Source organism: Gopherus evgoodei, chromosome 6 (assembly GCF_007399415.2).
Source record: "Gopherus evgoodei ecotype Sinaloan lineage chromosome 6, rGopEvg1_v1.p, whole genome shotgun sequence".
Taxonomy (NCBI): domain Eukaryota; kingdom Metazoa; phylum Chordata; order Testudines; family Testudinidae; genus Gopherus; species Gopherus evgoodei.
In genome coordinates, this window is record NC_044327.1 from 6430041 (window position 1) to 6447032 (window position 16992).

At 46.2% G+C, this 16992-nt stretch overlaps 1 protein-coding gene across 11 annotated transcripts in view; it reads right to left on the reverse strand.

Annotated features, from left to right (window-relative positions):
* The window catches only part of HOOK3 (hook microtubule tethering protein 3), a 186103-nt gene that overhangs the window by 43387 nt on the left and 125724 nt on the right, over window positions 1–16992 (reverse strand). For 9 of the 11 annotated variants that reach the window (XM_030566232.1, XM_030566229.1, XM_030566231.1 and 6 more), the window contains one exon: window positions 15587–15723. In XM_030566232.1, the coding sequence (XP_030422092.1) occupies window positions 15587–15723 (137 nt within the window). Of the gene's footprint in view, window positions 1–4750; window positions 10753–12017; window positions 15724–16992 lie in introns of those variants that run through there. The other 2 variants (XM_030566230.1, XM_030566236.1) reach the window with 2 other exon arrangements.

The following is a 16992-nucleotide window of genomic DNA, read 5'->3' on the forward strand; positions in this document are numbered from 1 at the left end:
GCTACGGCCAAGTCTAGCAGCATGGTGTACCAGTGCTGTCTGGGCCATGCCGGGGCCACCATGATCACACGAGCCCTGTCTCTGCGCACCTTCAGGAGGACCTTGTGAACCAGAGGGAACGGAGGAAACGCATAGTACAGGTGGGTCGACCACTGGATGAGGAAGGCATCCGCTATCGACCCCGGCTCCCTGCCCTGAAAGGAGCAGAACGCTTGGCACTTCCTGTTCCCCTTGGACGCAAAGAGGTCCACCCGGGGATAACCCCACCTCCGGAAAATGGAGAGAGCGACGTCCGGTCGAAGGGACCACTCGTGTGACAGGAAGGATCTGCTCAATCGATCCGCCAGCGTGTTCCGTACTCCGGGAAGGAAGGAAGCCCTGAGGTGAATGGAGTGGGCTACGCAAAAGTCCCAGAGTCGTATCGCCTCGAGGCACAGGGAGGAGGACCTGGTGCCGCCCTGCTTGTTGATATAATACATGGTCGTCGTGTTGTCCGTGAACACGGCTACACAACGACCCTGAAGCTGATGACAAAACGTTTGGCAAGCAAGGCGGACCGCTCTCAACTCCCTCATGTTGATATGTAGCCCCACCTCCTCCTGGGACCATAGGCCCTGCGTCCGCAGGGTCCCTAGGTGGGCCCCCCAGCCTAGATCTGAGGCATCCGTTGTCAGGGATACCGAGGGCTGAGACGGGTGAAAGGGAAGACCCGCACACAATACGGACTGGTCCAACCACCAGCCGAGGGAATCTAAGACCTTCTGGGGGACTGTGATTAACATGTCTAGCGGTTGCCTTGGTCTGTAATGACTGATAAGCCACAGCTGGAGAGGCCTCATGCGGAGCCGAGCGTAGTCGGTCACAAAAGTGCACGCCGCCATGTGGCCTAACAGGGTTAGACATGTCCTCACTGACGTCAACGGGGCTGACCGCAAGCGTTGAACGATCGCCGCCATGGTCTGGAACCGCTGCCGAGGCAGCGAGGCCCTGCCCACAGTGGCGTCCAGGATGGCCCCGATAAATTCCACCTTCTGAGTGGGCCTCAGGGTGGACTTGTCTGTGTTTATCAAGAGGCCCAGACTCGCAAACATGCCGGTGATCACGCGGACATGGCTGTACACCTGCTGTTCCGACGTGCCCCGAATCAACCAATCGTCCAGATAAGGGAACACGTGGACACGGTTGCGCCGAAGATGCGCCACGACAACTGCCATGCATTTTGTAAACACCCTCGGGGCCGTGGACAGGCCAAACGGGAGGACCGCAAATTGATAATGACGAGCCCCCACAACGAAGCGGAGGAAGCGTCTGTGGCGTGGCCAAATGGCAATGTGGAAATACGCGTCCTGCATGTCGAGGGCGGCGTACCAGTCTCCCGGATCCAGGGATGGAATAATGGTCCCCAGGGATACCATGCGGAACTTCAACTTCACGAGGTATTTGTTGAGTTCTCGCAGGTCGAGGATAGGCCTGAGGCCCCCCTTGGCCTTGGGGATCAGAAAATAGCGGGAATAAAACCCCTTGCCTTTCTCGTTTTCGGGAACCGCCTCTATAGCTCCTTTGCTGAGGAGCGTCCGCACCTCCTGCCGAAGGAATTGCTCGTGAGAGGGGTCCCTGAAGAGGGACGAGGAAGGAGGGCGGGAAGGAGGGAACGAAACAAACTGCAGGCGGTACCCCGTCTGCACCACGCTCAAGACCCAGCGGTCCGATGTTATTTGGGACCACGCCGGGAGGAAAAACGAAAGGCGGTTGGAAAACGGAGGGGAAGGATCCGTAGGGGAAACTGTTACTGCGCCCTCGGGCGCACCTTCAAAATGAAGGCTTAGGACCAGGCGGGGGTTTTGAGGAGCCTTGGTTCTGCCCCCCTTGGTTCCCCGACTGCCTGCGCCTCCCGTTCCTGCCGCGGCGCCTGTAAGGGTCCTGCCGCTGGCGGAACTGGGAAAACGGCCGACGGTGCTGCTGTTGTTGCGGCCTAAAGGGTCTACGCTGTGTCACGGGGGTGTGCATCCCGAGGGACCGCGCAATGACCCGGTTGTCCTTTAAACTCTTAAGTCTGGGGTCTGTCTTATCGGAAAACAGGCCCTGGCCTTCGAAAGGAAGGTCCTGTATCGTGTGCTGGAGCTCTGGCGGAAGGCCGGAAACCTGCAGCCAGGAGATGCGACGCATCGTAACTCCTGACGCGAGGGTACGGGCAGCCGAGTCCGCAGCGTCCAAGGAGGCTTGCAAGGCCGTGCGCGCGACCTTCTTGCCTTCGTCCAAGATGGCCGTGAACTCTTGGCGAGCATCCTGTGGCAGCAGCTCCTTAAATTTGTCCACTGCCACCCAGGAGTTAAAGGCGTATCTGCTCAGCAGGGCCTGTTGGTTAGAGACCCTGAGCTGCAGCGCCCCAGCCGAATACACCTTACGGCCAAGGAGGTCCATCCGCCTGGCTTCTCTGGATTTGGGGGCCGGAGCCTCCTGGCCGTGACGCTCCCTATCGTTCATCGATTGCACTACCAGTGAACCGGGAGTCGGGTGAACATGTAAATATTCGTACCCCTTAGAAGGGGCCATGTACTTCCTCTCGACTCCTTTCGCTGTCGGAGGGATGGAGGCCGGGGACTGCCAGATAGTATTGGCATTGGCCTGAATGGTCCGTATAAACGGCAGGGCGACCCTGGTGGGAGCATCGGAAGAGAGGATGGTGACAATTGGGTCCTCTATCTCCGAGACCTCCTCTGCCTGCAGACTCAGGTTTTGAGCCAATCGCCTGAGGAGGTCCTGGTGCGCCCTGAGATCCAGCGGGGGGGGACTGTTGGAGGAGGTACCCGCCACCGCCTCATCCGGGGAGGAGGATGATGAGACCCCAGGCACAATAGTGTCCAACTGAGGGTCTTCCTCAGCCCTCGCCTCTGTCTCCGGAGCCGCAGCGGAGTCCTGCTGTTTGGACCCTTCGTCCCCTTCCGGGGAGGGAGGGGGGCGAGACAAAGAGGCTTCAGGGGCCCTACGCTCCGCAGTCGCCGGCCTAGCAGGGATCTGCTGGGGGCCCTGGGCCTGATGGTACGCCCAGGGTGTCCAGAATCCCCACTGTGGGGGGCCTTGGTCCTGCAGCGGCGGATCAGCAAACAGCGCCGCCTGCCGGTCGGTGCCCAGTGCATAGCCGCTGTCCGTCTGGGAGGACACGGACGGCTGCCTGGAGGGCCACGGCGGGGCCGACCCTGGATGGTACGGGTCTGCGCGGGCCAGCACGGAGGATCGTCTCGGTGCCGGGGACCGGTGCCGGGAGTCATAACGGTGCCGGGATCGGGACCGGGATCTGTCACGGTGCCGGGCGCTGCTTCGGGACCGGGATCTGTCACGGTGCCGGGCGCTGCTTCGGGACCGGGATCTGTCACGGTGCCGGGCGCTGCTTCGGGACCGGGATCTGTCACGGTGCCGGGCGCCGCTTCGGTGCCGGGACCTACTACCAGCTCGGTGCCGGGAGATCGACCGGGACCGGGACCTGCCACCAGCTCGGTGCCGGGAGGTCGAGCGAGATCGGGACCGGGACCTGCCACCAGCTCGGTGCCGGGAGGTCGACCGGTGCGGCGAGTAGCGTCGGGACCTGCTCCTGGAGTCGCGGTGCCGGTGTCGACTGGAGCCTGACCGCGACCGTCTCGATGCCGACCGGTGCCGCGAGTGCGACCGGTACCGCTGAGGGGAGCGGTGCCGGGACTGCGAGCGGCGTCGGGATCTGGAGCGCCCAAGACGTCGGGGCCTGGATGGCGAACGACTGTCCGTGGGCGGTGCCGACATCATGGGCTTGCCTCTGGACGTGACCCGCACCGGAGGAACCGGGGGTGGCAGCCGAGTAGGCTCCGTCAGGGCAATAAGGTCCCGAGCCGAGGCGAAGGTCTCCGGTGTGGATGGGACCATTATCTCAACCCCAGATCTCATGGGGGAGCTCGGCGGCACCGGACTCAACAGACCCGCCGGGCCCGGAGTCAACGGTGCTGACGGTGCCGGCGGCGCCGCGGCCGATGTCGAGGCCGGGCGTTCAAGCTGGGTCTGCCTGGCCGGAGTATTAGACTTCGACGGCCTAGGCTCTGATTCCGGTGCCGGAGAAGGTCGGTGCCGAGGAGTCTTCTCGGTGCCGGAGCGATCCGGTGCCGGTGCCGAAACCACGGTCTGCGAAGTCGACGGGTCAAGTGCCGCCTCCATTAGGAGAGTTCGGAGCCTCTGATCCCTCTCCTTTTTTGTCCTCGGCTTAAAAGCCTTACAGATGCGGCACTTGTCAGATCTGTGCGATTCCCCGAGGCACTTCAGGCACGCTTCGTGGGGATCGCTGGTAGGCATGGGCTTCTTGCAGGCCGCACACTGCTTGAAGCCTGGCGAAACAGGCATGAGCCTGGCGCCCGGTGCCGGGAAGGGCTAAGCCCCCGGCAAGAAACTACTTAACAGCTATTTACTAAACTATCTACTTAACAATACTAATTAACAACTATATAGAACTAGAGATAAGCGATAAACAAGCGATAGAAACTAGGAGAGCTAGGGACGTGGAGGACAGCTATGCCGCGCTCCACAGTTCCAACGACCGACACGGCGGTAAGAAGGAACTGAGGAGCGGGCGGGCCGGCAGGGATATATATTGGGCGCCATGGCGGCGCCACTCCAGGGGGCGACCTGCCGGCCCACTGGAGTTGCTAGGGTAAAAAGTTTCCGACGAACGTGCACGCGCGGCGCGCACACCTAACTGGAATGGATGTGAGCAATCACTCGAAGAAGAAGGAATAGTTATGAAATTGGCCCCCACAACTTTCACTCATTCTTGCTGCCTGTCATCACAGTCAGTAAAAAAAACCGTTTCCAGAAGTAAAAAGGTGCCTCTCTCACATCATATGTTTTAACTATTGAAAAAGGCAATGGACTTATAATTTCCATTCTCATCTGTGAGAAATTCCACATAGAGTTACAAGATAAAAACACTGATGATTAAGTATTAGTTTTTGATTAGCTGCACCAAAGCAAGCCTGTGTTTGATGCCTAACAAGCACATCCCGTCACATTCGTTTTACATTAAACAAGCTTTAACCATTTGATGTAAAATAAGTTTTTGATCAAAAGCAAATTTTAGCTATTACTACAGAAATATGCAGACTAGGAGAGAGACTTCTTTCTAGTGCCCGCTCATTCTGATTTTCAATAATTCCAGCACAATGTAAACAGCAAATGCTCAAATCTGATAGAAGACATGCTCTGTGAATTTGTTTTTTCCCCTCTAAGAATTGCTCTGATCAGTAGCTGATTCTAATAATGCTTTTTGTGGCAGGAAAATCTGGATTGAATTTATTAGAGAAAATATTTGTATGACTAAATGTTAAAACATTACTTTTGAAAGTTGTAACTACAGCACAAGTCCTGTAGCTGATGATTTAATTCTGCGGAAGCCAAAAGAATACAGTAACTCAAGTTTGTTGCACATAATACAAGTGTACTCTTTCAAATTTCTGTAACAACAAAATGACCTTACTGTGCACCTCCCTTCTCACCTGTTTCCTCCTAACCAGAATACTTTTTATTTAGGAGAGTTGGAAAGTGAACACAACAGAGAGAACAGACTGTAACAAATCAAGTGAAATAAAATCAAGCATGCATTAAATGAACACATTCAAAGCAGAATCCTGATAAAGTGTGTTTTGAATAATACATCCCTTGGACGAGGAGCATTGTTATCCACTCAAGCACTGCTAAATGAGCATGCGCACTGGGGTGTGGATGATTGGAAATAATAAAATGAACAATTAATTTTAGTAATGCCATAAAAAGTTAAAATGTTAAAGCTGAGATCAGAGTTTGCTTCTTTAAATAGAAAATCCTGTTTTTTACTCTCATCAGAATGAGATAGTGCCAATCTGCTTGTACAACTGGACTAAGTGAAATATAGAGGTACACAGCTAATGCACATTAACAGAATGGAGACAACAATGTACTCTTCAAGGTGTTTGTGGGAGTCTGGCCAAGGATATTACAGAATATGCTATGGTCCTACAGAGGGAGAGATGCCATTGCCCTTCTGGCTAGAATAGCACATGTTTTATTACTAGACAAGAATCTACTAACAACTTCTTCTCGGAAACATTTCAACAGCAGGGAACTTTTCAATCATTTCAACAGCAGCTTGTTTTTGCAGCACCGTTTTAGAAGCCCGGAGAAATCTAAGCTATAAGGGCAGATAATTAGCTGCTGGAAAGTGTCCTTGTTCCAGCAAGGAAGGAGCAATGATGATTTCCAGCAGTTGAGGATGAAATGGTTACATACCTGTAACTGGAGGTTACATCCAATGGGGGTGGGCAAGTTCTCATCAGGCCTTTCCAGAATTAAGTGGTTAGTGAGTGTGTGAAAACAGAGTTGCCCTTTACAGGGGGATGTAACACACTAACAGCTGCCAAGTGGACTTGCATGGAACTGAGGGACAGGCCTGATGTCTTTAAAGATAGGATATAGTCTAAGATGAGCAGAATACCCATCGTTTTTGGTAGAATGCTGTGTCCAGGATAAGAAGCATTTCCAGCAGACTGGTAATATTTCTTAGTTGAGTTCTTTCTGCTATAAGAGAGAATGTCTCGCACGGTCGAGGAGTATCCCCATTCTAAGGCTGATGACCATCCAAATACCATGCCCCAAGGTGAACTGTTGGTCGGTTGCAGTGTCTGATCCTGCCATTGCACTGGCCCAGGAGCACAAGGAATATTGGGAGAGGAAATGGGGAGGGGGTGAGCGACAGGAACAGGAGGTTGGGGAACCAAACTGTCTGGGCCAGAAATGGGTGATCAGTATAACTGTTGCCCTATCCTGTCTGTTCTTCAGTAGCATTCGTGGCAGAAGTGGTAGCAGGAGGAAGGCATAGTTGAACTGGTATGACCAGGAAAGGAGTGGTAACTGAGGGCTCCTCTGGAACAACATGTTACACACTTGTTGTTGACCTGGGAAGTGAACAGATGCCTGGTTCGGGTCCCCCATTGCGTGAAAATGTTGTGAAACACAGTGTCATGAAGTTCCCACTCATGGTCGATTGTGAAGTGTCTGCTGAGGGAGTCTGTGAGCACATTTTGCATCCCCGAAAGGTAGGCTGCAGATAGGGTGATCTGATTCTTGATGCACCAGTTCCAGAGATTGATTGCTTCTGTACACAGGGAGGCAGATCTCGCTTGTTTGCTGATGTAGAAGACCACTGTAGTTTTGTCTACATTATGAGGACATTGTGAAAGTGGATGAAAGGAAAAGGGACTCGCACACCTTCTGTGCCGCCCATAGTTCCAGGACATTGATGTTCATTTTAGACTTTCGAGATGTCCACATTCCCTGTGTCGTGTGGTTGCCCATATGTAGAGATGCATCCGTAATAAGTGTCTTGTCCGGTGACGAGGGGAGAAAGGGGACCCCTATATATATATGTGATGAGGATTTGTCCATCACAGGAGGGAAGACAGCACCTTGATGGGAACGGTCAGCATGAGGTTCAAGGTGGCTTGGGGATCAAACCGACTGTAGCCATTTCTGAAGGCAATGAAGGCGCAGTCTTGCAAATGGAGTGACGAAGTTGCATGAGACCACATGGCCAAGGAGGGACTGACATATTTTGACCTTTACCCTAGGGCTGCTCATGACACGAACTATGATATCATTCATAGTCTGGAACCTGTTTGTGGGCAACTATGCCTTTATAGTGAGAATTCAAGGTTGCCCTGATGAAATTCAAAGATTGCGCAGGGGTAAAAACAGATTTTTCAATATTCACAGTGACCCCCAGTGAGAAAAGGAGATGGAGCATCATAGAGATTGACATAAAGGCTTCATGGCAAGATTTGACAGCGAGGCATCAGTCATCACTGTAAGGGAAGACAAGGAGGCCATAATATCTTACGTGAGCTACTACCATGGACAAAACTTTGGTAAAGACTCTGAGCGTCGTGGCTATTTCAAAGGGTAGAACTCTGTATTGGAAATGGTCAGAGCCCACCGAAAATCTGATAAATCCTCTGTGGGTGGGATGAACTATTTACAGCTAAAATAATGTTATTTTTCAGAATGATGTCAGAGCTGAGGACACTAAAGGTTGCAGTGTCAACTGAGAAGACCTGATGGCATACTCTCCCTTTTGGCTTCTGTGTCCCATTGCAATTTGTCATCCATCGCCCCTACACTATGTCCTTCCCAAGTATTTGCATCCAGTAAGTATGTGCTTTGGATATATTTTTTCCAGATTTATTAGCCTGCATGTTTCCACGTTGAATCCCATTTCATCATCTTCCTTGTTCCTACTTCTAGTGGTTTCTCCTTCCCCACCAGTGTTTCCAACACTTCCCCACATTTGGTTCTCTACAAATGTATTGATAATACTTTGCATTTACATAGCTCCTTCAATCTAAGGATCTTGAGATACTTGATCACTTTATAAATATTCTGCCTCATCGCGTTCTTCACTTCTCATCCCAGATTCTCACTAAAGTTGATAAATGAAAGCAGACACAACCCCAATCCCAATAAAACTCCACTGGACAGCTTCTGCCCTCATCCAGAAATAGTGATCCACTTCTCTTTGCTTACTAGCCCCTCAGTTTTAGGCTTAAAAAGACAGTGCTCATACACAAGCCAATTAGAATTGTTTAGTTAAGTGTTCATGAAAATCTATAAAAAATGTTTTACTAAAGTCTAGTTAAACTAAATTGAAACTCTGTTGCTTTCTTTGCATCTAGTAATACTGTAATTCCATAAATACATTATCTGGTTTCTTTGTGATTATATCTTTTAAACCATGCTTGCTTATTGATCATGGAGCTACTATGATCTCAGCGCTTTGTTCTCTTAAAATTTATGCCATTGGGGCATTCAAGTTACACTTGCAGGATAGCAATTGTCAGGCAAGAGCTTGCTTTCTTTTGAAAGATGAGCGCCACATTTAGTTTACTCATCTTTTCAATTACTAGCTCCCTGTGTAATTATTTCTGTCACAGCAATTCAGATCTTTGGCATTTTTGTTACCGTGCCATTTTATAACAGTGACAGTGTAGGACAGGTTTTTCATAATGCTGATAAATTAGCAAGACATGGAAGCATAAAGGCTGAATAATAAGCAGTTTCTGAACTGTGGGCAGCACTGATTCCTCCAGGGAGAGATCACCTGAGTTTTGAAGTAGCTGCACTCTGTAAGTGCGTTTTTAATGGTGGCCCTAAAACTGGCACCACAAAAGCAAAGATCACTGTCATGAGGATCCACAGCTGGAAGTAAAGGCTGAAACTTCCACTTTTTTGAAGATGAAAATAGCTATTTCTCCCTAACTGTAACCTTCAGCTTCTGTTCAAAAATTGTTCCCAGGCCTAACTACAAAACACGTCAGCACTTAGCAGTAAATAAGGCTGCAACCAAATACGAACAATTTCCTGGTTGCCCCAGCTCTTCCCCTACAAGTAACACTTTCATTTTGTCTGGACAGTGCTTCAACCAGCTGTCTCAAACCCACTTTGAAATCTGAGGCAACAGAACAGCACTGAGAGAGAATTCCTGTGATCTCATGAGATGGGGGTTTACTTTAAATTGTGGTATTGACATATAGTACTTCAGGGTATGCCTCCTTTTGTCAGTTCTCCAAGTGCCTTCATATACACAATGAACAGCAGCAGAGACAATCTCTAATTCTCCATTAGCACCTACCAATGCTCAGAACCACTTTAGAGCAACCCCATTATCTCAGCTAATCTCTTCAAATGGAGAGTGAAAACCTGGCCCCACTGAGATCAGTGGCAAAATGCCCCTACATTTTAAAAGGGTCAGCCTCTCTCCTAGACTGTAGAGCATTTGTCATCAGCTGTTTTTCATATCAAACAATTAGATTGCCTTGAATCCACTGTTAGGTGTTAATCTGATGTCCCATAGGATCGTGCAGTTTGGGAAACAATGCATACTGCTTTTGGCAGAGTTTTTGAGGGCTTTCTAGTCTACTGTTATTTGTTAAATGTCACCATCTGTTCAAATCAATGACTGGATACTTTTTTAAATGACTCTCATGTCTCAATCTCCAAGGAAAACATTAAAGTCATGAATGGAAACACAAGAGAAGCATTCAAATTCTTCAGGTATGGTGCTGGCTGCAGAGTGAATCTCCAGAGATCTATCACACCAAATGGGAAAAAAGTGAGGTTGGCATGGCTGAAAAAGACAATCTTACTCTCATGAGAAAAAAGCCCTTTTCTAGAGTTTCTTCTTTAGCCAGCTGTAACTCAAAACAAACTTAAATCACTGCCAGCAGCCCAGGTGTTCAGTATTCTACTTCATACGGTGCACAAATTGCAGTGAAAATCTTACAAAGAAAAACACACTGCTCCTTGGAGTTTTATACTTTGGAACAGATGCTTGTATCTTCCTTCTTTTTTCAGCTGAGGAAAAAAATCCTCTTATTTTCACCCAGTATTGGCTGCAGAGTCACTAACAGGCTTCGATTGCCTTCCTGAGTTCCATACAGGGAAGAAATGTCAACTGCTCATGCTTGAGGAACTCCATTGCCAAGGACCCACAACACCCAGCTAGGATCTGAAATAAAATTGCTGAGAAGCCTTCCAATTCCCTGAAAGTGGCAGCCACTGGCCTATATATTCCAACTCTTGTTGCTTGTTTTAGAGGCTTAGTGTCGTTAGTAGACATGAGGTTGAGGTGTTTCTGGCTCAGTCAGGATTTGCCTCTTGAGATGTGATGGGCTCACATATCCAGGCACACCAGATTGTGCCAAACTGCACCTATTTTTAAATGAGAAAAGGCAGGTAGGCAGGAGAAGTGATTTTATTCCCAACAGTGAAGTTGGCAAGTCTTAACTAGGATCAACTTGGCTCAAGCCATCATTAATCTAATTCCTCAGTCTTGTGACCATTAGATTCACCTTTTCAGTTTAAAGTGAAAAATCACATGCAAGCTTCAGCCAGTGCAATAATTTTAAGGAAGGGTTGTTGAACGTCATTTTGCTACCAAGTGCAAGTGAGCTCATTTTAGATCCTGCTGAGAAGAGGCTTCACCAAGAGCAGTCTAATTCTCTGAAACACTGTAGATCAGGGCTCTCAACCTTTTTCTCTGTGATGCTCCCCATGGCCCACCTGTGTCACAGTAACTGTTTCTCTGCGTATAAAAGACAGGTTTGGAATTAGGGGGTGAGCAGGGCAATTGCCTGGGGCTCCATGCCACAGAGTTTCCCACAAAACTACATTGCTCAGGCTTCAGCCCTGGGTGGCAGGGCTCAGGGCCCTGGTCTTAGGTGAGCAGGACTTTCTACCCTGGGCCCCAGTGAGTCTAATGCTGGCCCTGCTTGGTGGCTCAAGGAGCCCCGGACCCCTGGTTGAGAACCACTGCTGTAGATGGCACCATAGGTATGTGACTGCCTAAGTCCTCATATATAATAATTTTGGGGATACTTAATTATTTTAATGACAGACATTGTAAAACATAAAAGGCAAAATTCAATTCAATTTATACTCATGCAAACCTATTTGAAGTCAGATTTAAGTATTTGGACCTATGAGTGCAAAAAAGATTTTCCTCCCAATCCTCTCCAAGAGTAAAATAAAGAGAAAATGCTCAATCAAAGACATCAGATCCAGGTGCTGTTTTAAGTGTGTTTCATAGAAAGTGAAAAATTGGAAAGACACATTCAGAGTATTCTTCCTCAGAGTCACTGTCTAAAGGGAGTGGTGAGAAAGTATAATCTAACTACTACATCTATGCCAAAGCATCAAAGCCATTAAAAAAAAGAACCATTACAAATCAAGCAGGAAGCTGCCAAGTGGACAATCTGATGTAGGCTAATATTGGAAATGCGGAAATCATTTGAACGCATCTTAATCACTCCATGTTAAGGAGATACTAGAAAGGGCAGGCAGAGTAGTTCTAAACAGGATTTTAAAAATTCACCCTTTGATACACAAAAGAATGTAAATTTGCTAATGATAGCTCAGTGGTTTGAGCATTGACCTGTTAAACCCAGGGTTGTGAGTTCAATCCTTGGGGGGCCATTTGGGGATTTAGTTGGGGATTGGTCCCTCTTTGAGCAAGGGGTTAAACTAGATGATCTTCTAACCCTGATATTCTACTGGAACCCGTTGGACTAGAAAACTACTAGTAATTTTTGTTGAAGTGAATATAGAAATTATTTTAGTCATCTACTGGTGACACTAGAATTGCAAGGGATTCTCATTTGCTTAATATCAAGAAGGATACAGTGAAAAAATAATTGGCAATTTCCTATTTGTGTTATTTTCATTTTAAAATGTTTATAAATGTGTATTTCTATATGAGACTTCTCTTTTGTGCTACACGTTAGCTAAAAGTTAACTTTAAAATCAGTTTGTTACTGTTTATATAGCACTTTGAAAAATGTAAAGCATTACACAAGTGCTAAGTATTCTTAGGAAAAAATTGGACTGTTAATATTCTTCTTTATTATGTATCCAGTATCACATGCATGGCACTTTACAAGCTTGAATCCACACACGTCCTTGAATACAAAAGAAGTTAAATTCCAACTGCTTGACAGCATGTAAAGTAGTAGCCTCAATCTGGAATCCTGTGGACTTGCTTGTGCATTAGACTGTTTGCTTTTATTTAATACAAAGCTCACAGAAAGAAGCTGCCTGCCCGACATTGCCACAGTTGTTAGGAACCCCAGAAAGGGCTCGTATGGACTGCTCAGCTCTTCTGTCACAACCAGCTAAAAATGCTGCTGCCAAGAAGGGCTGTTCACCTTTTGCAGGAACGCAAATTAGTTCTGCCATCAGGGACGTAACGTTTTCAGGTCAGCAGGATGGCACGGTATGGAGACTCTATTTAGTACCAATTTATGGTGTTAGAAATAGTGATGGCAGTTTCCATATAAACTTGTAATTATCCACAACAGCAGCAAAATACAGACTCAGGGTTTGTCTCTGCTGTTCCTATCTTACACAGTGTCCTCTGTAAACGCAGCATACAACTCAACAGGAGAGTACAGCTTTCACTCAGACAGAACTATGGGAGGCACCTCAGATAGTGTCTGATCTCGGGGGAAAGGAAGAGAAAGGCCAAAATAAAAAGAGAGAGTGGGCTCCAAAAAAAGGAAACCCGAGGAACGTGAGACAAAAACCCAATGGCAGCTAAGAGGGGGAGAAGGAGCCAGAAAAGAGAGAGAGAGAGCGAGAGAAAAAAAAAATAGAAAGTTGTTTAATTTTAGGATGGAAATTGTTTCAAGAGTTTCTTCCGGATACCCATCTAATGAACAGTAATCTTAAACTGACTTACTAACTTGGAGATAGAGCCTCCCCATTACAATTTGGGAATCCCCTTCATTCACAAGTAGATTTTGGCAGATGGTGCAAAGGAAGAGCCTGACAGACAAAAATAAAAATAAAGCCTTAAATATTCTTGGGTTCCTTCCTAGGGGCTGAAAAATGCTGCATATACTTATTCAAGGAGACTGAGTAAGTCTTGCTCCCTTACACACACAGTACACACAAGAAAGGTTCCTAAAGTGACCAGTCTGAACTCCACAAAAGACGTGTCTGAATAATCATATTGCTAGATGGTGCTTATGAAACTTGTCGCTCTAGCATTTTGTTTCTCAACAAAATACAGGAAGGCAAAAACATCAGTTTATGCCTGAACTGCCTTTACATTGTTAGCTTTATACATACCACAGGAGATATTTTTATTACCTAACCTAATTTTAGGCACAGTACAGAGGGCAGACAACAGCTATCAAGTCTTTTTAATCACTACTCTACATATATCACTACTAAACAGTTATTTCTATGCCTTTGGAATAAAAGACCAACACATTTTGCTCATGGACTTCAGGGTCAAGATAAATGCTTTCAACATATTTAATGACCATTTTTAACATGGATTAGGTATGAACAGTTGGATGTGCTCTGGAATAAAACAGCACTTACAAATGTCCTGTCTTTGAATCCATGTGTACTGGTCCTTCAGGGTCCTTTCACCATTTTAACCCAAAAGGTTAGATTAAAATATACCTTGGGATGCTTAAAAAAGCCAACGTGAGCTACTTTTGAAGGGATTTATAGGAAGGAAAGTCCTGCATTGGGCAAGAGATTAAAATAATTTTACAAAATTTAAACTTAGAAACTAGATTGTATGCACACCATATTAGGAGCAAGATTTATGTTGAAGGTGATGTCACAAAAAACACACACACACGAAGCTGCCCTACTAGTAAATCCATAAAGACTGATCCTATGAGGTGCTAGGTGTTGAGCATCTTCAACTCTTCAAGAAGTTACTGGGAGTGTAGGGCATTCAGAACGCTCAGAAATACTCAGCTCTTTGTTGGAGGATCTGTCCTAAATTAATATCAGCAGTGAGAACCACTCACTTGTCTTACCAATCAAAGTGAAGATGCAGCGAAGACGCTACATATAAATGGACAGGTATGTGTTAAAAGAATAAGACTACAAACAGCCAGTTCTCAATAAAGTCAGCAACGAACTTGCCTAAGGGCACGGCTACCATTAGTAAGGCAATTGATATAATCATCCTCCTAATTAGCATATTAAAATAAATCTTTCAGTGGTGGACGACAATTTGAATACATTAACCTTAACAATATTCAGCTGGGCCTTGATCCTTGATGTATGGTTAGTCCATCATTACAAGGCTTTAAAATAAATGCCTTCTTTTAAAACAGTGATGCTGTAGCACATTAAAGCACTCCAAATATTTCTTGATTTTTCTTTTTGGACATACTCAAACAACCGGAGTGGGGAGAACAATCTGAAACATTTCATACGTGGCAGCAAACAATAGACGATACTAGTGGAGAAATAAAAGCAGATCTGAAGCCTTTTAAGAGAAAAAGAATGAAAGAATGGTCTCCAAATCATCCTACTTCCCTATTAAATGCCAAATGCCAAGAACAGGAGCAACCTCTTCACATGAAAGGAGACACTCATTTCTCTTCTGTAAACATTCCACATCAGGTGTCACAGGATGTAGCTACATCCTGTGACACCTGAGTTTCCATTGAACACTTGTCTATGGTGGCGGTGTTTCCGCCCTCAAGAAACATGTTTTATAACAATTTTATGCAGCAATTTTGCATTTCCTATAAATTTTGCATTTCCTATAAAGGATTTTCAGCAATGTTAAACACTGATTACTACATAGTAAAAATGAGACTAATTCCCTTTCAATGAAAAGAGTTATAAAGGATAGTAACACACATAGGTACATGTATACCATTTGTGACAGAAAATTTATGTTTGCTAAATAGCCTATGTCAGACATTAGGTAAGAGATGACAACTTCATACAAATTTTAAAAAATCCATTATAACACAGCACTCCTCTTGATGTTTTCAAAATTTTGGCACATTTAAAGAGAGAGAAAGACGACGACGCCAAAAAAATAAGAATGAATGCATTAAAACAATGAGAAATCATAATAAAACCCCTTCCTGAAATGAGAAATAACAGTGGTAACAAGGAATAAAGATAGAGAAAGGATGCTAGTTGCATTTCCTGAAACGTCACATGGAACAAAGTATGCCTGGATCACAGGGTTGATTCCTTTCTAAAGGCCAGGCTTCTCTACCTTGCTGTAGCTGGTTGGACATGACCAGGGTAAGATCTCCTTGTGTTGGTGGCCTGCCTTTGTCTAGCCAGGAAGGACTGTCCGGAGCCTGTACTAGCCAGTCTATCTTCTGCTGCTTTTTTATGCAGAGTCATTCCCTATGAATAAAGAAAAACTCATTATTGAATATTAGTGCATACTACTCAACATCTTGTCCATTTACTACTTGGCTTTCCTTTGCCTTATCAGCACCATCTAACCTGTTTGGGTCTTTGACATTTTGCCAGAGAACTGTGTGAACAATGTGTATTTTTGCACGTGTAAAAAGGCTGCTTTACTTTCAAAGTTTGTAGTAATCACACAAAAAGGTTTCAAGGATAGTAAGTTATGCCCTCCCACACTTGAGCATGCTTTTCTGCATGCAACCATATATTGCCTGGTAACTCTTTTTTTTTTTTTTTTTTTTAAGTTATTTTCAAATAAAATTAAGGTGCATCTCAACTTTTAGAAATGCAGTTCTCACAAGTAAATATCAGCATATTATAAATGGCAGGAATTTGTGCTGAGAGAAAACACACATATGTTTGCTGTTGATGGTTGCAACAGGAGCTAATTGGCCATGCTGTCTCCTGACTGCTGATTGACTGGGAGAGATGAAAAATTAAAATTCCTGACAGCAGGAGCTCAGACAGTCCAAACTGAGAGAAGCAGAAGACAGAGACACTGCCCTGGGCAGTGGAGAAGAACAGAGACCTAACCTGGAAGGAAGAAGCAGCTGAAGCTATAGCCACCTGTCTGGACCAGCTGAACTAGCAGCATTCCCACTTGGGCCTTGTCTGTACCAGCAAACTATCCCAGGGCAGACTCAGCTTATACCAGCCGAAGAGTTCTTTTGCCAGTATGCTTTATACCAGTCCCTAAACAAAATAAACCATATCAGCAAAAGCACATTTTTGCTGGTCTAACTGCATCTCCACTAGGTCTTCTGCTAGCATAGCTATGCTGGTTAGTAATCTGACTTCTGCACCCCCCTCAACAGGCATAGCTATGTCAGAAAACTTTAAAGTGTAGATAAGGGCTGAGAAACAAGGAGGCTTAAAGGGACTCGGTCATTTCAGAGAAAAAAAGAGGAAGAGAAACTTGTGAGCGGACCAGGAAAAAGAGCATTGTTATTTCCATGCTACTGTCACTATATACAGGCCTTCATAAACTCATGCCACACAATATCTCTAGCACATAGAATTTACAAACCATCATATATGATATAACAGGAAACATTCTGAACACAAATGGAGAGGGGAGGTCTGGCAGTGTAAGCACAGGATTTGGAATCAGGGATTCCAGGGTTCAACATCCAGCTGTCACTCGCTGTGTGACTTGGGGAAAGTCAATACCTTTCTGCCTCCAACTCTAAAATGAGAATGGTA